Raw genomic sequence first — 21,316 nt, 5'->3', positions numbered from 1 at the left:
GTAAGTGACCTGGCCTGTTTTCCCATCTATGAAATGGAACAACAGCTAACCTCTGTTGAGCGCTTACTGCCTGGCACTGTTTTGGGTGCCTTAAAAAAATTTTTTTAAAATAAATGTATTTATTTTTTACTTATTTATTTTTGGCTGCATTGTGTCTTCGTTGCTGCGCACGGGGCTTTCTCTAGTTGCGGCGAGTGGGGGCTACTCTTCGTTGAGGTGCGCAGACTTATTGCAGTGGCTTCTCTTGTTGCGCAGCACAGGCTCCAGGCGCATGGGCTTCAGTAGTTGTGGCACTTGGGCTCAGCAGTTGTGGCTCACAGGCTCTAGAGCACAGGCTCAGTACTTGTGGCGCATGGGCTTAGTTACTCCACAGCATGTGGGATCTTCCCGGACCAGGGCTCAAACCCGTGTCCCTTGCATTGGCAGGCGGATTCTTAACCACTGCACCACCAGGGAAGCCCCTGAATAGTATTTTCTTGTATGGCATACAGTAAGTGCTCAATATATGCTTAGGGTGGATGGGACCTCAGGAAGAAGCCATAGGAGGTCACCGGCTGGGGGCTGTGCCTGCTCTTGTCTCACGGATCCCCATGTCTGCAGGGGAGATGGGAGCCAAGGCACCAGGACAGGAGGGAACCAAGTGGGGATGACCCATGGTGGGGCCTATAACCTCCTGATCTGATGGAGGAGACACGGCCCTGATTTAGGAGCTCCTAGTCTGATAGGAGAGATGACCTCTGCTCTCAGAAGCTCCTGGACACAGCCCTGCCTTCAGCTCACAGTCTGATGGGAGAGACATGGTCCTGCCCTCAGAAGCCCCCAGTCTGACGGAGGAGATGTGTGCAAGCGTTAACAGGCTCCCAGTTGGAAGGGAGAGGCATGGCTCTGACCTTAGGAGCTTCCAGTCTGTTGGAGGAGGCATAAGACTGACCTTCGAAGTACCCAGTCTGACACAGGAAATATGTGCTTGCTTTCAAGGGCTCCCCGTCTAACACTGGCCTTCCAAGGCCCCAACCTGATGGGGGAAGCACAGACCATTCCCTGGAAGCTCCCAGTCTATAGGGTGTGGTGATCGAAGGTTTAGCCCTGGAGCCTCGCAGTTTCAAAGCCAGGTCCAGCCCCTCACCCACTCTGAGCCCTTGGCCAAGGAGCCTCCTGCCATCTGTAAAATGGGGCGGTGGGTAAGGGAGCATGTGCCCGAGGGCGTGGGTTTCAGAGCCCTGGCATGGAGGGAGCTTGGGGCAGCGCTTGGCCCTCAGTGAGAACTTGGGAAGCAGGAGCGGACCCTTGTCTCCTTTGTGAAGCCCAGGCTCAGGAGGGAGGGGGTTCCTGCATAGGGGAGACCACCCCCCCCAGTCCCTCTGATGTGCTCTGGCAGCCAGGCAGCCCCCAGGGGAGCTGATGGCGGAGATTCCGGATGAGGCCTGACAGCTCCCAAGGACCAGATGACAGACATGGAACTCGTGGGGAATGGGGACTGTTGGCAGCGAGCGGGGAAGGGCAGGCTCCAGAGAGCAAAAAGGGGGTGTGGATCTCGGGGTGGCGGGCTCAAGGCAGGGAGCGAGGGGGCGTGCAGGCTGAGGCCCTGGAGGGTCAGCACACACAAGAGACCCCCTGCCCAAAGTTTTGCTGTGCTGTCCCTCTGCCTGCTCGGCCCTGGGAACCCCTGTAAGAAAATTGGGGGCCAGGAGCCAAACTGTTCCCAGGACACGGGTGGGAGAACAAAGTGTAAAAGCCTGCAGGGAAAATAAGAATTAAAGAAACAATTCCAGTGCACTGTGGAGGAAAGGGGAGGGTGGCGGAGAGTGGGCAGAAGCGTGGGGCTCCCTGGGCCTCAATTTCCTCAACTGTGAATGGGGAGATACCCACTCAGGCTACATACATTAATTGAGCACCTACTAAGTGCCTGACTGGTCTTAGGTGCTGGGGACACACTCATCAACACATGGACCCTTGCAAAGCTCACTGGGCAGGGGGGTCTGCAGGTAGACCCTCAGGTGGCCCCCATGACCCCAACCTCCTGGTTGTCACACCCATGTGAGCCCCTCCCCTGGAACGTGGGAGGGATTTGTGGCTGGCTTCTAAACGTGGAACACGGCAACAGTGATGGGCCGTCACTTCTAGCAGACTCTCCTCATGAAGCCAGTCCGTGCAGGCAAGGAACTGAGTGTGGCCTCTGGCTAACGTTCCGTGAGTAAGTGATTCTGCCAACAACCACGTGGGTCAGCTTGAAGCGGATCCTACCCCAGTCGGGCCTTCCAGTGAGACCCCAGCCGCAGCCAACATCTCAATTGCAGCTGTAACGGACCCTGAAGCCGAGAACCCAGTGAAACCACATCTAGATTCCTGTTGTTTTAAGCTGCTAGATTTGGGGATCACTGGTTACACAGCACTAGGTAACTAATACAGGGAGCCACAAGCAGTAGGCACACCTCCTAGGTACTCCCATCAGAACTACCTTACCATTTGTTTACATCTTATTATGATATATGAGCAAATATTTTGGCTTTGCAGGTCACAGAATCGCTTTATTATTATTTTTTTTTTTTGCGGTACATGGGCCTCTCACTGTTGTGGCCTCTCCCATTGCAGAGCACAGGCTCCAGACGCGCAGGCTCAGCGGCCATGGCCCACGGGCCCAGCCACTCCGCGGCATGTGGGATCTTCCAGGACCGGGGCACGAACCTGGGTCCCCTGCATCGGCAGGCAGACTCTCAACCACTGCGCCACCAGGGAAGCCCGAATCCCTATCTATCTATCTATCTATCTATCTATCTATCTATCTAATCTATCTATCTATCTATTTATTTATTTATTTATGGCTGTGTTGGCTCTTCGTTTCTGGCGAGGGCTTTCTCTAGTTGCGGCAAGTGGGGGCCACTCCTCATCGCGGTGCGCAGGCCTCTCACTGCCACGGCCTCTCCTGTTGCGGAGCACAGGCTCCAGACGCACAGGCTCAGTATTTGTGGCTCACGGGGCTTAGTTGCTCCGCGGCATGTGGGATCCTCCCAGACCAGGGCTCGAACCCCTGTCCCCTGCATTGGCAGGCAGATTCTCAACCACTGCGCCACCAGGGAAGCCCCCGAATCCCTGTTTTAATCACTCACCTCTGCCACTGGAGAGCAAAGGCAGCCATGGGTGATATGCACACAAATGGGTGTGTAGGTGTGCCAATAAAACTTTATCTACAAGAACAGGCCACAGGCCACCTTTGGCCTGTGGATCACAGTTTGGTAACCCATGTTTTAGAATGGAGTCAGGTTAACAATAATGTTAAGTAAATAATAGCAACGGATGGTGCATGTACATGGCAAAAATTGTGGTGGATTAAGAGCAATGGCAGTTCAGGAAAACAGTCTGAAGGAATGAATTGAAATGAAGCAGAGAGCCCTCAGCCCCCCAAGTTCTTTTCACAACTACTTAAGCTGGGTGACTTCTTTACTTTTTTTGTTTTTATTTTTTATTTTTAGGCTGTGCCGAGCAGCTTTTGGGATCTTAGTCCCCCCACCAAGGATTGAACACAGGGCCTCGGCAGTGAAAGCTCCGAGTCCTAACCACTGGACCGCTGGGGAATTCCCTGGATGACATTTTAACCCAGAGTCTCTGAATGGCCCACGTCCAGGGCACTGTCTGCAGGATGCTGAGTTGGGGGGAAAACGGGCAGTGGTGCGCTGGTACGGGCTTCACGACTGGCTCTGGCGTGGGGAACTGGTTTGAAGCATCTGCCGATTTCCATGGTGTAAACACTCCGTGGTGGCCAATTTTAAGCCATAAATATGATGCTGCTGGGTGCAAAACTGGGAAGAGATGCACGAGCCATCAGTTCTCACTAGCTGCCAGTGTGGGCTGGCTTCAGTCCCCACCATCAGGGCTTTTTTTTGTTGTTGGTCACACCGAGAGGCACGTGGGATCTTAGTTTCCCAACCAAGGATCGAATCCATGCCCCTTGCAGTGGAAGCGCGGAGTCTTAACCACCGGACTGCCAGGGGAGTCCCCATCAGGGCTTTGGAATCAGACCCACCCAGGTCCTGTCTTCGCAGCCATGGAGCTGTAATATAAGACCCCCAAGCCCTCATCAGAGGCCCTGGCTGGACCCCGGTTCACCTCGTTGTGCTGCCCCTAAGCAAGGAAATCACCGTAGGAAAGCAAATCCCCAAAGTGGGGGCGTTTCATCCCCTAAACTCTGACAGTGAAAAACACAAAGCCTCATTATCAAATGCCAGATGACAGTCTGTGTGTGTCTGTGTGTGAGAGGAGGGCTAACATCTGTGACCCCGGGAGGGGCGGGAGACCAGAGATGGGGGCTGATCAAGTTGGGAAGCAGTCTGGCGGGGACACAGGACCTTCAACTAGAAAATACTGCAGCAGGAGGGGAACACATGAGCTGGAATCTGGCAACCTTGAAAGAACATGAGCTTTGGAATCAGACTTGCTGGTTTACATGACCGTTATCAGCTTTCCACTGCTGCTTCACAAATTATCCCCAAACTGAGTGTATGAAACACTGAACATTTATTATCTCGTAGTTTCTGAGAGTCAAGAGTCCAGGACTGGCTAGGTTGCATGCTTCTGCAGCTCCCTCCTCAGATGCTGGCAGAGAGAAGGCACCCCCAGGCCAGATCAGCAGGTTCCTTTCATGGGTTCCAGATGGTTCTGTGGCGGGAAGGGATGGAGCCAACCACTGGTGGGTGGGCTCACCCACGTGCCCAAAGCATCTCAGGATGTCAGCCGCGACGACCTCGAAGTCCTGCCAGAAGCTGCTCCGGGGATGTCGCCATGTGAGCTGGGGACCCCGAGCTCCGGAGCGGGGAAGGTGGGGGGACGGGAGAGAAACTGAGTCCCTCAGCTGAAGCCCCTGCTGACCCCACCAGCCTTGGAGGTCATTTGTGCTTGTCCAGTGGTGACTCTGGTTGGTCCCAGGGCCTCCTGCCCCGACTATGGGCTGGAGCTGGCTGTGTGATCTTGACCTGGGGAAGGGCCTGGGGGCAGGGCTCAGTTGCTGCCACTGCTGTCCTCGCTGTCGGAATACACACCCAGCTGGCTCAGGGAGGAGGTGCCAGACTTCTGGGGCGCAGGGCCAGCCACCTGCCCGTTCTTCATTGCATCTGGGGGAGAGGCGAGAGCTAGCCCACCGTGCCTCCTCGTCCCGGCAGCCCACCTCGGGACAGTTCCAGGCGGGCTCGGCCTGGGTGAGGCTGGGAGAGCGGGCTCGGCCATTCCTGCTTGTTTGCAGCCTTTGTGGAAAGTGCCTGGCAGACCCATCACGGTTTAAACCCGCACACCCCTTGACCCAGCAGTTCCGCTTCTGAAAGCTGATCTAGGTGGGCAGAGGTGCCCGTGCCGGGGGTGCAACACAGAAAACGGAATCACTCCAAGTCCCAAGTGACAAAGAGGGGCAGACCCTGGCTCCACCACCCACCCTGGCTGTGTGGCTTCACCTCTCCGGGCCTCAGTCTCCTCATCTGATAAATGGGGTAATAACTGTTCTGATAACAATGGCTCATGTATCCACAAGGCTCACTGGTTGCCAGGATCTACTGCAGGCGCCCGACATGGAGCAGCTCATGGAATCAGCCCCCAAACCCTACGAGGCCCTACGAGGTTGGTCCCGTTGTCATAAGCATCTTCCAGGACAGGAAACTGAGGACCGGGGTTGAGGGCCCTTGACCGAGGCCACAGAACGAGCGCGCGGAGGCGGAGGGATGCCTGCCCTGGAAGCCTGCTCTTTCCACCTCGTCGGGCCGACCTCACCCTAATTCTCCATCTCCCGAGAGTCCGAAGAGCCACACACACAGAGCATCGGCGACACAACCACCGAGGTGCGGACGTCCAGGAACCAACCTGGAGGCTGGGGCTGGCGTCTATGTACAACGGAAGACTGGGATATGGGCGGCCGTGGGATCGGACAATTTGTCCTACACGCCTCTACCTGACTCGGGTTTTAAAAGCGAGCACTTGCTCCTTTTGTAATTACAAGAAAAAAGGGAACAGCAGCCTTTCTCCCCTTACCCCTGGTTGGGGGCACACCTCACCCCGCACCGGAACAACACCGGGGGTGCTGTTGCCACCTGGTGGCCGCCCTTGGCACTGCATGAAGCTAAGGGACTGCAGGAACCTACCTGGGGTGGGCAGGACTCCTCCTCGCTGGATGCTGCGGCCCAGGTCTGTTTTCTTCACCACAACCAGGCCAGACAGTTGGGGACTGTTGCCAAAGGTGCCCACACTGCGCTCCCAGCTCTCCGCCTTCCTCTTGGCTTTTGGGGCCTGCAGTTTGTGGCGGGGTAGCAGGGGGCAGGCATGACTGGGGGGTCTGTCCCAGATCCTGCTCCTTCCCTGGCAGCCGGGTTCCTAGTCCCCAGCTGAGTCAGGATCTTTACCATTCCCACTCCCCCTGCTGTGCTGACCAACTCTCTTTCTCCTGCTCGAAACTCCTCTGTGGCCCCCCACACCCTGCGCTTACACTTCCTAAATCACACCGTGACCACTCACCTCCACGCCTTTACCCATGCCATTCCCTCCACCTGGAATGCCCCTTTTGCTTCTAGTTCACTTGGTGAACTCCTACTCAGCCTCCAATACCCATCTCATGTATCTGCTCCCCTGGGAAGCCTTTCCTCACATTTCAAGCTCAAGTGCGTGCTGCACATCTGTGCCCGCAGTGGCCTCCACTGCCTTATTAACTGCCTCCGCAACCAAGCTGCGGGGTCCTGCCTTGTTCACTGCTGGGTCTGTAGTAGGTGCTCAATCAACATGTTTGAGGGAATGACAGAAGATGGGGGCACCCACTTTGGGGACCAGTTAGCGGGAGGCAGAGAGGGGCTCAGCCCCACCTCCAGCTCTTCAGTCGCACCAGAAGGGACCCCTTTTATCTGTTTGATGTTTAAATAGAGGAACTGGAAACCACTAGATGCAGGAGGCCCTGTCGGAGCTGGGAGCTGAGGGTGCAGGGGGAGCATGACGGCAGGGGGCTGCCCGCACAGAGCTCACCATCTGGGGAGGAAGAGGGTGGATGAGCAAGTAGATGCTCAGGACACCACTGTCTTTTCCTTTTTTTGGCTGCAGGGCATGAGGGATCTTAGTTCCCCGACAAGGGATCAAAATTGTGCCCCCTGCATTGGGAATAGGAAGTCTTAACCACTGGACCTCCAGGGAAGTCCCCAGACACCACTGTCTTGATCAGTGATGTGAAAGAAAGAAGTCAGGGTGGTGTGACAGCGTTGGGGGGACAGCTACTGCTGATCGGGGGCCAGCAGAGCAGAGGTCAGAACGCAGTGCTGAGGTCAGCAAGCAGAGATGGGAGGCAGGACTGAGCCTGGCCCATCCGAGGGGGCTGGCACAGCTGGGGCGGGGAGTGGGGGCAGGAGGAGGACACAGCAGCCTCACTGCCTCCCCGCTGTGTGGTAACCGAGACAGAAGCCGTCCGCTGGCGGCGCAGGGAGAGACCGGCAGTCCTAGCCGAAGCTTGCTTATCTGGAACCACTGAACTGACTGGCGGAGCTAGCTGCTATCCTTCACCTTTCATCAAACGCCATTACATGTCCCCATTAAACTAAACCCAGGGAACAGAGGAGTGAAAGAGAGATGTTTCCGTAAAAGTTATGGTGAAGTTTGTGTAAAGCAAAATACAAGAAGTCCACCATCAAATTAGCTACGAGCAAGGTAACTGTAAGAGACTGGCAGGTAGGCTTCCCTGGTGGCACAGCGGTTAAGAATCTGCCTGCCAATGCAGGGGTCATGGGTTCGAGCCCTGGTCCGGGAAGATCCCACATGCCACAGAGCAGCTAAGCCAGTGTGCCACAACTACTGAGCCTGTGCTCTATAGAGTCTGCAAGCCACAACTACTGAGCCCGTGTGCTGCAACTACTGAGCCTGCAAACCACAACTACTGAGACTGCGTGCTGCAACTATTGAAGCCCACATACCTAGAGCCCGTGCTCCGCAACAAGAGAAGCCACCGCAGTGAGAAGCCCGGGCACCACGACGAAGAGTAGCCCCCGCTCGCTGCAACTAGAGAAAGCCAGCGCAGCAGCAGCGAAGACCCAATGCAGCCAAAACTAACTAACTAACTAAATAAATTTATTAAAAAAAAAAAAGACTGGGGGGAATCATACAAGGCCAGACTGCTTTGAAAGCACCTTCAATCTCTTGTTCCACTTGGAAGAAAAAAAGAAGAAGAAGCTTTAGACCATGAATTCTGAGGCTGGTTTATGCAAGAGAGACAGCGTGAGAACTCTGATCAAGGACACAGCCTCAAGGAAAACACTTTGGTTCTATGTCAAAAGGTTAATGGGTGAGAGTGAGAGTACATGACCCCCAAACCCGCTCTCTTCAGACACTTACAGAATTCTCAGCTGGAACATGGCTGCCTCAGTGAAAGACTACATTTCCCAGCCCCCTTTGCAGCAGGATGTGGTCAGGTGGTTCAGTCCTGACCAATGGGGTGTGAGCAGAAGGATGTACTCAATCAAGGGTAGAGTTACCCTCAATGTCCTCCTCCCTTGTCCCCACCTCTTTCCACTGGCTGGGATGCAGACGTGGCACTGAGCTGCCTTGTAATGAGGGCATCATCCTTGGGATGGCAGGACAGTGAGGACCCAGACACCAGGGTCCACCTTCTCTGTTCTGCACAGCCCCGCACAACTGTTATTCAAGAGAAAAGTAACTTCCATGTAGTTGAAGTGGCTGTCACTTGGGTCCTGTCCAGTAGCTGGACTTGTATTTAACTAATACAGACCAGGAACATGTTTTGAATTAAAATATTAAGTTTCTGGGGGTGTCTGTGCTATTTATGATTATCCACTTTAACCCCCTCCTTCGATTAACAAACCAGAGTGGCCTTGACCACCTTGGATAAGACACCTGTGGCAGAAAATGCTAGCTCCCTCCCCAAATCCTCTTCTTTCTTTCTGCCAGCAAGGGCAGCTAGAGGAGGCAGCTCCCAGCCTCCCTTGCAGCAGGATGCAGCCATGTGACTATGCCCGGCCATTGGGACTCGAGGGGAATGGAGGTGGGCTGCATGTGAACCCGGGCCTCCAGGCGCTGGCTGGTGGTCCTCCACACATGCTCCGCCTTCCTGCAGCTGGAACCCCAGGGTGCTCTGAGCCAGCTGTGACCGTGGAGTTGGTATCCATGTTCTAGGAAGGGGCAGAACTAGGAGATGGGAGGAGCCTGGATCCCTGAGTGACTGCATGGAGCAGGGCTGCCTGGGAGTCCAGCCCAGGACTGTGAAGTGACTGAGAAATAAACATCTGCCTGATGTCTCTAAGTGTGGGGAGTCTCCTTGTTTCTGCAGCTGAAGCAGGGGTGGAAAACTACAGTCCGGGAGGCCTGCCACCTGTTTTTGTAAATAAAGTTTTATCGGCACCCGGCCACGCCCACTCATTCATGTACTATCTACGGCTGTTTAGTGCTATGATGGTAGAGTTGACCACTTACGACCCAGACTGGCCTTTCAAGACAAAGTTAAGCCAACCTCTGGCTTACTCTGTCCCTGCTTCACCTGAGAGCATGTGGAGATGCAGGCGGGCCCCACTCACCTCATCCAGGATGGCAGTGGGGTTGGGCAGGAAGGCCTGCTGGGGATGGGTGGGAGCATCCTCCTCCTCTGAATCGGAGTCTTCCAGGAGTCTTCGTTTCCTAGATTCTTCCACTAAGGCCCTGTGGGAAGGAACGTGGGACTTGGGAACGTGCTCTGTTGTGGGACAATGGCTGGGACCCACACACACACACTGAGGTGCACTGCCTGGCTGCCCTGTTCTGATCTCACTGAGTGAGGGATGGGGATGCACAAATAACTTAAAAAAAATTCTTTGTCCGGGGGCTTCCCTGGTGGCACAGTGGTTGGGAGTCCGCCTGCCAATGCAGGGGACGCGGGTTCGAGCCCTGGTCCAGGAAGATCCCACATGCTATGGAGCAACTAAGCCCGTGCGCCACAACTACTGAGCCTGCACTCTAGAGCTCACGAGACACAACTGCTGAGCCCATGTGCTGCAACTACTGAAGCCCGCGTGCCTAGAGCCCGTGCTCCACAAGAGAAGCCACTGCAGTGAGAAGCCCGGGCTCCGCAACGAAGAGTAGCCCCTGCTCGCTGCAAGTAGAGAAAGCCCGCGCACAGCAACAAAGACCCGACCCAACACAGCCAAAAAAAAAAAAAAAGTTCTTTGTCCACTGAGCCCAGTGGGGTGGTTAAGTGCCTGGAGGCCAGAACCAGTCCAGGTTTGAACCCCAGCTGGGGGGCCTCAGTCAGGGCTGTGCTGGGAGCTCCTTGAACCTCAGTTCTCTTGACCACCGTTAACGACAGAGCCAAACTCAGAACAGTGCCTGGCACCGAGGAGGGGCTCGATAAATGCAGACTCCTCTCACTGTTATTTATGGTATCACTGACCTGCCAACCCAACAGCAGCTAGTATGTGCCTGACCGTGTTCCAGGCCATGGATGCAGAGGTAAGACCAAGTCCCTGTTCAGAGTTTAGATGAGGGTAGATAGATAATAAATCAGGAAAGGGGCAAATCAACAAGAAGTTTCCAGAGAGTGGGAGGTGCCGGGCAAAAGCATGAACACAGCAGGACTGAGCCCATATCCTCAGAAAGCTTGGCTCACCAGGCCAGCCCTTGGGGTGGCATCTGGATCTGGACTTGGGGGCTCCTGCCACCCTCACTGATGGGGGGCTCCCTGTCCCGACACTGTCTGTGCAGACACGGGGTCCGCACAGGCACCCGCTCTCCTCCTGGGTCTGGGGTCTCGGCCGTGCCGGGTCAAGGTGCCTGCGTGACCGGCCCCCAGTGAGAACCCCGGGCTGGGTCTCGTGGGCCTCCCCGGGGACCGCCCCTCCCTCTACTGTCACGTCCCATCTGGGGGGATTAAGCCTGTCCTGTGGGACTCCACCCGGAGAGGCGTCTGAAAGTCTGCGCCCGGTCCGCCAACTCTGCCCCACCTGCCTTTTCCTTCTGCTGATTTTTCCCTGTAACTTTTCACTGTAATTAACTCATCAAACCTGGGGGTGATCCTGGGGGCCCTAACACAGACGCCACGAGACACAAAGCGAGATGGGGAGGGGGATGCGGGGAAGGCCTCCCTGAGATGGTGACGCGTGAGGGAGCTGTGCAAAGATCCGGAAGGGGAGGTTCCAGGCAGAGGGAAGGGCCCTGTAGAGGCTTCGGGGGGCGGGCACGCGGGGACTCACGCCGCCTCCCGCTCATCCTCCGCCTGCTCGTGCTTCCGTTGCTCCTCCTCCGACAGGCGGTGCTGCCGCAGCATGGCCTCGAAGTCCACGTGCGCCTGCCGCTGGTTCAAGTCCTTGAGCTCCTGCAGGTTCTCCAGAACCTCCATCTCCAGCTTGGAGTCCTTGGTTCTGTTCTCCAGCACCTGGCAGGTGCGCAGACGCAGGGCTGAGTGAGCTGGGATTCCACCCCTCCACGCGGCCTGCCTGGCCTCTGGGGTCACCACAGGCAAGGGGAGACCCCCCCCACCCTGGGGCCTCGATCCACAGCACCTGGTCCCGCAGCTGTACCCATTTCACAGCTCGGAACACTGAGGCTCGGGGAGGGAAAGTGACTGCCCAAGACCATGCGGCTGGGTCAACGGTGGAGCCAGGTGGCCTGGGCTTCCAGCCTGGCTCCGTCACTAAGCGAAAGTAATAAAGATTAAAAAAAAAGACGATCTGAGCAACTGGTGTATGCCAGGCTCCAGGCCGTTTCCAGACATAATCTCGTTTAATCTTCGCAATAACCCCCACTTTACAGACAAAGGAACTGAGGCTCAGAGAGGTGAGGTCGGCCCCTCCAGGTCTCAAGAGAGGTGGCTTTGGAGCCAGGCGGGGCTGGGAATGAATCCTGCCTTGGCTACTTCCTGGCCATGTGACCCTGTTGAACTAACCCTCTGGGAAATGGCAGTTGTGGTGGTTTGAAAATACGTCCACAAAATCTTTTACACTCCTCCCTTCCAGAGGTGGAGCCTAACTCCCCTCCCTGTGAGGGTGGGCTGGTGTAGTAACTTGCTTCTGATGAACACAACACGATGAATGACGGTGTGTCCCTTCCGAGACAGGTCATAAAAGGCCTGGGCCTCCTCCTTGTTCTCTCTGGGACTCTTGCTGGGGGAGGGGGAGAAGCCCCCATGTTGTGAGGAGGCTCAAGAAGCGCTGTGGAGAGGCCCACGTGGACAGGACATGAAGCCTCCAGGGAATGGCCACGTGAAGGGGCCACCCTGGAAGTGGCTCCTCCAGCCCCAGCTGAGCCATCAGATGAGGCAGCCCTGGCAGACAGCTTGACTGTGACCTTGGGAGGGATCCATAGAACCATCTAGCAAAGCTACTCCTGGATTCCTGACCCTCAGAAACTGTGGGATAATAAATGCTGGAAGTTGCAAGGTTTTGAGTCGACTTGTTACACAGGGACAGCTAACCAGTACCAGGGTAATAACCCCATGCTGGCCAGTGTAGCAGTAACTAGAGCAGCACATGGACAGCACTGAGGGAGCTCCAGGAATACAGCAAACTGCCTCTAAGGCCTATTTCCCTCCCTGCTGCTCCGCACGGCTGCTGAAGACATCAGATCAGATCTGACATGGCTTGATCAGAAAACATAGCTGGCAGAGGCGTGAGGGTCCAGGAAGAGATGGGAATTATGGGGGTGGGAGGAGACAGAGGAGAACATGGACTTTCTACTATTTATGAGAAAGACGAAAAAAAATGTCCAGTTAAAGATGAAAATAACTTCTTTAAGGGACAACAAAAGGAGTATCAACATTTATGAATTACTATGTGCCAAGCTATGTTCTAAGAGTTTTATGTGTATGAACTCATTTAACCCTCACCACAAGTGTACAAGGGGGGCACAATTCTCATCTCATTTTTTTTTTTTTGCAGTACGCGGGCCTCTCACTGCTGTGGCCTCTCCCGTTGCGGAGCACAGGCTCCGGACGCGCAGGCTCAGCGGCCACGGCTCACGGGCCCAGCGGCTCCGCGGCATGTGGCATCTTCCCGGACCGGGGCACGAACCCGTGTTCCCTGCATCAGCAGGCGGACTCTCAACCACTGCGCCACCAGGGAAGCCCCTCATCTCATTTTACAGATGAGGACGCTGAGACACAGAGAGGCCAAGTGCCTTGGCCAAGGTCACACAGCCAGGATATGGTCAAGAGAACGTTTCCTTCTCTGTTTCTAGTCTTAATCCAAACTAGCCTAATGGGAACCTCCTTAGAAAACTGCGGGGCAGCTGGCTGCAGGAAGCACCTGGCGTTCTGAAGTCCAACTTCCTGACTCCCTGTGTTAGTTTTCTCTTGCTGTGCCACAATTTGCCACCAGCCCAGTGGCTTAAAACAACACGAATTCATTGTCTCCTGGTTTCTGTGGGTTGGGAGTCTGGGCCGACACAGCTGGGTTCCCTGGCAGTCTTGCTAGGCTGAGATCAAGGGCCCAGGGCCCTCTTCTGAGCTCGCTCAAGCTGCTGGAGAATTCAGTTCCTTGTGGTTGTGGGACTGAGGTCCCTGCCTTCTTACTGGCTGTTGACTAGGGGCTGTTCTCAGCTCCTAGGGGCTGCCTGCTGTTCCCTGCCACGTGGCCACTTCCACAGTGTCGGTCCTTCATGTCTCTGACGTCCTCTGTCTCTGACGTCCTCTGTCTCTGACTCTAGACCCGTATTAAGGGGACCATCCGGATAATCTCCCTTTTACAAGGGCGACTGTGCCACAGTTTAACCTAACATAACTCAGTCACAGGAATAGGATACTTGTATGCACAGTCTTGGGCCTGGATGAGGTGTGTGACCAGGAGTCAGGGCTCTGGGCACATCTTAGAGTTCTGATGTCCACACTCCCCACCCCATCACCCTGCCTGGAGGCCTGAGGCAGGAAGGGGCACTGATTCCACCAGCACCCAAGCACAGGCACACGTGTGTGCACGTGCACGTACACACACACACACACACACACACACTCACCTTCATGGGGTTGTTCAGCTCCTCGTCCTCCCGTTCCTTCTGCACCCTCTTCTCCTCCTCCTCCAGGAGCTTCTCAGCCTGGAAGTTCCGCGTGGCTCCATGTTCCATGGTGTAGTCTGTGTTTTCGGGGTCTGTCTGGGAGGGAAAATAGGGCAGACATCAGCTCCTACATCTCTGAGCATCAAGAGCTTCTGCTGAACAGCAGCCAGCAGCCTGGGACACCTTCTCTCCGTGTTTCACTCCTCTTAATACCAATTCTTTCTTTTTCTTGCCTTACGGCTTTGGCGAGTACAGTTCTTTCTTTCTAGTGCTCCTGTCCCCTTCTGCAGAATCGCTGAACTCCCCAGCATAGACCTGCAGACCCTTTTCCACCTGCCCACTCCCTCCCTGCTGCCCTTCACCTTCTACATGTTTGCAAATAAAAGTCTCTGGGCCTCTTCACATATCTTTTCTGGTGTGTGTGTGTGTCTGTGTGTGTGTGTGCACACACTTGACCTTCTTCCCTTAATTATGAATTACATATCAAGTATGTATAGAGCATGCTCCTATTTGTGTTTATAAAATGGAGAAGCAAAAATATAACATGGTATCCTGGATGAGACCCTGGAACAGAAAGGTGACATTAGTGGAAAGATTGAAATCCATGTCATGTCTGGAATTTGTCTAACAGTAATGATCCAGTGTTGGTTTCTTACTGTGGCGGATGCACTGTGGAAATGGAAGACGTTAACAGGAGGGGAAGCTAGTGAGAGGCAGATGGGAACTCTCTGCAACTTCTCTGTAAATCTAAAAGTATTCCAAAATAAGAAGCTTACTATTTAAAAAGAAAAAGCAGGGAAGATAGTGATCCCTGTGTGTGCATGTGTATGCAGGGCACTTTTTTTGAAAGCCATACAAGAAACTGTTATAAATGTCTCTATGCATGGGGGCTGGCTGGGCAGAGGGGAGCAGTAAACAAATTTTCCAGTGTTAATCCTGCACTACTGTGGGAATTCTGTTTTTACCATATGCTTGCTCACACACACACACACACACACACACACACGTATATATACACACATATGCAATCCTAGTTATTTGAAATTCTTCACTATAAAGGCCGATTTATAACATTTTGCCATAGTTTCTTTAGTCTTTAAAAAAATTCATATGTATTCATTAATATCTAAATATATACATACTTCATAATTCAGGTAAAAAAACCATTTTCTGGAGACAACCCATATGTCCATCAGCTGGCAAATGGATAAAGAAAACGTGGCCCATCCATACAGTGGAATATTATTCAGCCCTGAAAAGGAGTAAAGCACTGACACATGCTACAACATTGATGGACTTTGAAAACATGATGCTCAGTGAGAGATGCCAGACACAAAAGGCTACAGAGTGATTCCACTGATAATGAAATGTCCACAACAGGCAATCCACAGACACAGAAAGTGGATTTGTGGTTGACAGGGGCTGGGGAGAGGGATGGGGAGTGACTGCTGATAGGGTTGGGGCTTAATTCTGGGGTGAAGAGAACATCATGGAATTAGAGAAGACAGCTTGGTACGTCAGGAATATAAAACACTGAATTATACAATTTAAAAGGGAGAATTGCATGGCATATATAAAAATCATATCTCAGAAAACTGTTGTTAAAAAATTAAAGTATCATTTTTAATGTACTTTTTGTTTATTTTAACCAAATCTTGTTTTTTAACTGAAGGAAAAAAGTCCCTAGCAAACAAAAATGCTCCAACAGTCCAAAGGTATGTGAAGTGCACACTATAAATTCTCTTCACCCTTTCCCCAAACCTTCATGCCACCTCAGAGCAACAGAGTGAAAAGGTGACTGGTACTGGCTGTGCAATAGTCCGCTGTACAGTAGTTTGTCCCTTGAATCCCCTGTCACCGTACATCTAGGTTGCTTCTGGTTTTTTGCCTTTATAAACAACACTGCTGTGAACTTCTCCCCAAACCTTTGCTGTTTCCTGCGGAGAAGGTGAAATGGGATTTCCCTGGAGGGAGAGGACAGGAGCACTGACCCCCAGGGGAGGAAGGACCAGCCTGGCCGGCCACCTACCTTGAAGGTGATCTCTGCCAGGCAGCGCGTGCACTTGATGTAGAAGCGGAAGATGGGCAGGCCCAGGTAGGACTCGTTCTGCACTGTCTCTTTGCGGGCGTTGAACTTCTTGCCCTTGTAGATATATTCTCCACACGTCTTACACCTGTGGGTCAGGACAGGGACTCAAGCCATCTCGGTACCCTGGTTCTTACTGGTAGGACGCTTTAGCATTCTGGCAGATGGCTGCTTGCATACCTCCAGGGACGGGAAGCTCCCCAACCCCCCCAAGAAGACTGCCCCACTGTGTGTACTGATTCCCTTAGACGGCATACTCTTCTCATTAATATCTGCCTGGGTCTCGGCTAAAGTGTTGCCTTCTTGGGAAGCACCCAGACTACATAGACTAGGTGAGACTCGCCTATCACCCATTCCCGGAAGCAAGCCTGGAGTTCATGGGGCATCCTGACCTCCAAAGGGCGGATTCCACCAGGAGGGGTGCCACAAGGAGCAAGGCAGAGCTGGCGCACCCTGCCCTCCCGCGGCCCCTCCTGTTCAGATCCTGTGCCCCCTGGCCTCCTGGCTGTTCCTACAAACACCCCAGCTCGGCCCCACCTCCGGGCCTTCACCCTTGCAATGCCCATAGCCCGTGACACCTTCCATCCCTCAGATCCCGGTTCTGCTGGCATTTCTTCCGACGTTTGCCTGACCACCCAGCAAAGCGCCCTCCCTCCCTGGCCACCGTCCAGTCCCTCTCTCTCTCTCGTGACCATCTATGTGTCCTACATGCACCTTTCGTGAATACGCCTGAGCCCTTGTGTATTATCTCTACTCCCCACCAGACGGTTCGAGGGGGTCAAGTGTTTTTTATTTATTTATTTTTTTTATTTTTGGCTGCGTTGGGTCTTCGTTGCTGCGTGTGGGCTTTCTCTAGCTGTGGCGAGTGGGGCCTACTCTTCATTGCGGTGTGTGGGCTTCTCATTGCAGTGGCTTCTCTTGTTGCGGAGCACGGGCTCTAGGCGCACGGGCTTCAGTAGTTGTGGCACGCGGGCTCAGTAGTTGTGGCGCACGGGCTTAGTTGCTCTGTGGCATGTGGGATCTTCCCGGACCAGGGCTCGAACCCGTGTCCCCTGCATTGGTAGGTGGATTCTTAACCACTGTGCCATCAGGGAAGTCCCGGGGCGGGGGGGCAAGTCTTGATGCCCACAGTGTCCCTGGCACCCAGCCAAGGCCCTGGTGCACAGCAGGTGCCCAGCAGGTGCCCAGTAAGTGACTGCTGAGGGAAAACGAATGAAGGAGGAGAGAAAGAATACGTAAACACGGGCTGAATTTCACTAACAAAGGCGGCTTTGATTACCACTTCATTTCAGATGTGCTAAGATGTGAAAAATTGTGGTGAGGTACAGTAATTCCGAGGCGGTATGAAGGACGAGGCCTGGGGACTGTGATGGGGTGGGAAGGATGGAGAGAGTTGGGAGGGGGATCCGGAGGGCCTCTCTGAGGGGGTGAGATCTAAGCCAAGTCTTGAAGGGTGAAAAAGAGCCAGCCAGGGCTTCCCTGGTGGTGCGGTGGTTAAGAATTTGCCTGCCAATGCGGGGACACGGGTTTGAGCCCTGGTCCGGGAAGATCCCACATGCCTCGGAGCAACTAAGCCCGTGCGCCACAACTACTGAGCCTGCGCTCTAGAGCCCACGAGCCACAACTACTGAAGCCCGCACACCTTGAGCCCGTGCTCAGCAACAAGAGAAGCCACCATAATGAGAAGCCCACGCACCACAACGAAGACCCAACTCAGCCAAAAAAGAAAAAAAAGAGCCAGCCATGTGAGAGCAGAAAGAAAAGTGTCCCAGGCAGAGGCAACAGCTTGTGCAAAGGCCCTGGGGCGGGAACGGACAGGACTGCTGGAGGATGTGAATGTACATACAGGACCCTGTCTCGTGTGCTCACTCTTACTACCAGTGACTGAGATCTCAACACAGGTACCAGCTACCAGCTGGGAGCTCCGAGACATCAGGGAGATTAGTCCTGAACGGCAGGAGGGTGAGGTCTGGCACGGTCACTCGCTCACTGGGTCCACGTCTGAGCCAGGACCAACGACCTGGTCTGAGCACTGGGGACGGGACGCTCTCTGTGGGTGCTGGGCACTGGGTCTGTCCACCACGACCAGTGCAGGGGCCCCGCGGGGTCGCTCACCTCATGTTGAAGGGAGCCATCAGCCGCACCACGTACTGCCGGTCTTTGGGCAGCTTGAGCTTGGGGATCTTTGAAGGGTCGAAGTCGGGTGGGTAGTATTTCTGTGGGGAGGAAGGAAGGGTCAGGGGAGCTGCTTTCAGATGCAGCGGCAGGCCGGGGGCAGAGGGAAAGGGCTCTGGGGAGCTGTGTCTGGGGCCCCAAGACCACTCCCACGTTTGAGGATTTGGTGAGAGGACTCCTAGGACTCGCATACACTTGTCCCCATGGCTACTATTCATTACAGCAAAGGGATACAGAGAAAAACAAGCCAAGGGAAAAGGCATGTGGGGAGGGGCCCAGGGAGACTGGACGCAAGCTTCCAGAGACTTCTCCTGATGGAGTCAATTCTCCCAGTGATATATTGTGACAACGTGTGTGAAATGTCCCCCAGGGAAGCTCAGGAAGACCCAGCACCCAGGGTTTTCATTGGGGGCTGGTGTGTAGGCACCTCTACCCGGCACGTATGACAATTCCAGACTCTAGACTCCCGGAGGGGAGCAGGTGCTCAGCATAAACCGCACTGTTTGTACAAACAGTTTAACCCCAGGGAGCCATTCTTTTCAGAGAACATTGGGAATCATCCCAAAATTCAGGTTCCCGGATACCAGCCAAAGTCCAGCATTGCAAGCCAGCCTTTCTAAGGCAGCAGCCTCAAGCCTGTTGCATTAACTCTTTCTGCACAGGAGCCTGAGATGGGAGATGTGGGGAAGGAGAGTTTGGATTATGAAAGAGAACTACATACGATAATCAGAAAATAAAGCACTTTGCGTTTGGAGCACTTACCAGGCTCCACGTAGTACACAGAGAGCTTTATGTCTCCTGCCTCATAGAATTCTTGCAAAGACGCTATGAGACAGAGAATGGTGTACCCATTCCACAGAAGAGGAAACTGAGTTCTGGTGGTTTCAGCTACTCAGGGTCACACAGTGTGAGCAGCAGAGCCAGGATTCAGACCCAGGGACACAGCTCTGGGGAAACTGTGGTACAGTGATTAGAAGCATCAGTTACAGAGCTGGCGGGGAGGGGTGTCTGGGTTTGATTCCTCTACTCTCTGGCTATTACATAACCTCTCTGGGCCTCAGTTTCCTCATCTGAAAAAGGGATAACCTGTCCCCCTGAGAAGACCTGATGAACAAGGCACTTAGAGCTGTGCCTGACACAGAAGTATCTACCAGCAAGTTATGGAAATAACTGGGCTGCCAGTTGGATCCTCGGGATGGAAGGACTTTCACGGACTCGAAGTAGGGCACACTGCACTGGGGCTGGCTGGGGCTGAATTCCTAATATAGGTGTTTAAAAGATTAGAGCACTGAGTCTAGTCACTGCAAGGGACATCATGCTGGGCTCCAAGCCACCAGTCTGGAGGTCTCCTCTCTACTCCGTCCAGACATCTTAGGCTTACACACTCCCAGGCTGGGGGAGCTCACCCCCTTCCTGGGAGCACACACCCTGCTGAAGGGCGGGGAACAGGGACTCAGAATTCCGGAGCGCTCTTCTCCAGAAGCTGAATCCTGCCTTCCAGAGACCAGCTCCACACCCCAAGAGTCTCAGTTTTCCCCAACGGAACTGGGAGAAGTTGAGGCAATTGGAAGGGTCCCTGTCAGCGGAGCAGAAGACCTTAGCAAAGCCTAATCCCTCCAAGGAACACGATTGGCTAGAACCCCAAGCGGGGAGAGACTTAACTAGAGCCACGCCTCCTGGAGGGGAGGATGTAAAGTGGGAATACCAATATCCTAAGGAAGCTCCTCCCCCAAGGGAAGTGATTGGATAATTCCATTCAGAAAATCCAATCAGAAGTGATGGGGTGGGCCTCCCTGGTGGCGCAGTGGTTGAGAGTCCGCCTGCCGATGCAGGGGATACGGGTTCGTGCCCCGGTCTGGGAGGATCCCATATGCCGCGGAGCGGCTGGGCCCGTGAGCCATGGCCGCTGGGCCTGCGCATCCGGAGCCTGTGCTCCGCAACGGGAGAGGCCACAACAGTGAGAGGCCCGCATACCGCAAAAAGAAAAAAAAAAAAAGAAGTGATGGGGTAAATAGCCTAAGCTCCGCCCCCACAGGTGACTGGGTACACCCCAGTCTCGAAGGGAAGGCTTAGTGAAGGCCCACCCCGCGCAGAAGGTGATTAGGAGGAGTCTAGAGAGCCCCGCCCTGCAGAAGGCCTTTGGGGAAGAAAGCAAAGGCCCTAATAGAGTATAAATAGCCCTCTTCGGCCCGAGCTCCGAGATGTCCCGCCCCAGGTCGAAAACCCTAGTTGCCCAACACTTACGTTTAAAACTTTTCGCTCCGACATCTTTACCTCCTACTCCTCTCACGATCACGAGAGTACTAATTAGGCTGAATGCTTGTCGAACTTCCCCGACTATCTATCCCTTGTGTTTCCGCTTCCGTCACTTCCTTCAGCCACTGTTATTGGCTGCTGCGTACACAGCTTGCCTTTTCATTGGTTCAGATCCCCGCCTGTCAACATTCGAGTCCGTCTGTATTCCCTCCCCAGTTGCAACCTCGGTAAGGGCGCAACAAAGGGTTCCGGCGAGGGCTTCCCTGGTGGCGCAGTGGTTGGGCGTCCGCCTGCTGATGCAGGGGACATGGGTTCGTTCCCCGGTCCGGGAGAGTACCACATGCTGCGGAGCAGCTAGGCCCATGAGCCATGGCCGCTGGGCCTGCGCGTCGGGAGCCTGCGCTCCGCGGCGGGAGAGGCCACGGCAGTGAGGGGCCCCGCGTACCGCAAAAAAATAAATAAAATAAGTTTAAAAAATAAATAATAAAAAAAAAGGTTCCGGCGTCGCAGTGAATTTGAAGTTCCGAGGAGAAGGCGCTGCGCCCTCGCCCTCTAGAGGTGAGCAGCGACTAGTTAAAATTTCGTCGTCACGCGACGTGGCTGCTGGTCGCTACATTACCTGTGGTTTGTTCTTTTATTCAGCAAATGTAGAAGTCAGCGTTGAGCGCTTACCTTGTGTGTTGGGCTCCGGGAACCTACACATCGTTCCCGTGTCCCTAGCGCTCACCTGAGGACTGGGGCAGTTCTTACGATCCACACAGCTCCACAAAGAAGCACCCCGGACGGCCCCGCCCCCCAAGTTTATCTTGAGTCACAGTTAGA

General features: G+C 54.3%; 1 protein-coding gene across 4 annotated transcripts; it reads right to left on the bottom strand.

Moving 5' to 3' along the window:
• Positions 1 to 3,239: 3,239 nt before the first annotated feature.
• Positions 3,240 to 20,593, bottom strand: YJU2 (YJU2 splicing factor homolog). Of its 4 annotated transcripts, none has more exons than XM_082620785.1 (8): positions 20,483 to 20,593; positions 18,179 to 18,279; positions 16,007 to 16,151; positions 13,939 to 14,073; positions 11,184 to 11,365; positions 9,537 to 9,657; positions 6,120 to 6,264; positions 3,240 to 3,797 (listed from the first exon to the last, which is right to left on the bottom strand). In XM_082620785.1, the coding sequence occupies exons 1-8, from the start codon at positions 20,504 to 20,506 to the stop codon at positions 3,496 to 3,498; spliced, it is 1,155 nt and encodes a 384-aa protein (XP_082476911.1). In that variant the 5' UTR covers positions 20,507 to 20,593; the 3' UTR covers positions 3,240 to 3,495. The 4 variants fall into 4 exon arrangements, with proteins under 4 accessions (XP_082476911.1, XP_082476913.1, XP_082476914.1 ...); XM_082620787.1 differs by lacking the exon at positions 3,240 to 3,797 and adding an exon at positions 4,494 to 5,140 and having other exon boundaries at positions 6,107 to 6,264; XM_082620788.1 differs by lacking the exon at positions 3,240 to 3,797 and adding an exon at positions 4,494 to 5,105.
• Between the last annotated feature and the right edge of the window lie 723 nt (positions 20,594 to 21,316).

The sequence above is a fragment of the Mesoplodon mirus genome, assembly GCF_964341445.2.
Source record: "Mesoplodon mirus genome assembly, chromosome: 5".
Taxonomy (NCBI): domain Eukaryota; kingdom Metazoa; phylum Chordata; class Mammalia; order Artiodactyla; family Ziphiidae; genus Mesoplodon; species Mesoplodon mirus.
Note: the sequence above shows the minus strand (reverse complement) of the source record. Positions and strands in the feature narration are given on the sequence as shown.

Excerpts from the sequence above, each read along its gene's own strand:
- YJU2 (XM_082620785.1), bottom strand. The coding sequence starts at position 20,506 with ATGTCGGAGCGAAAAGTTTTAAAC. Across the intron at positions 14,074-16,006 it reads TGGCAGAGATCACCTTCAAG|ACAGACCCCGAAAACACAGA; the intron begins GTAGGTGGCCGG and ends TTTCCCTCCCAG. Across the intron at positions 3,798-6,119 it reads AGGAGTCCTGCCCACCCCAG|TTTTGCACCCAGCAGCATCA; the intron begins GTAGGTTCCTGC and ends ATCTCTTCCCAG.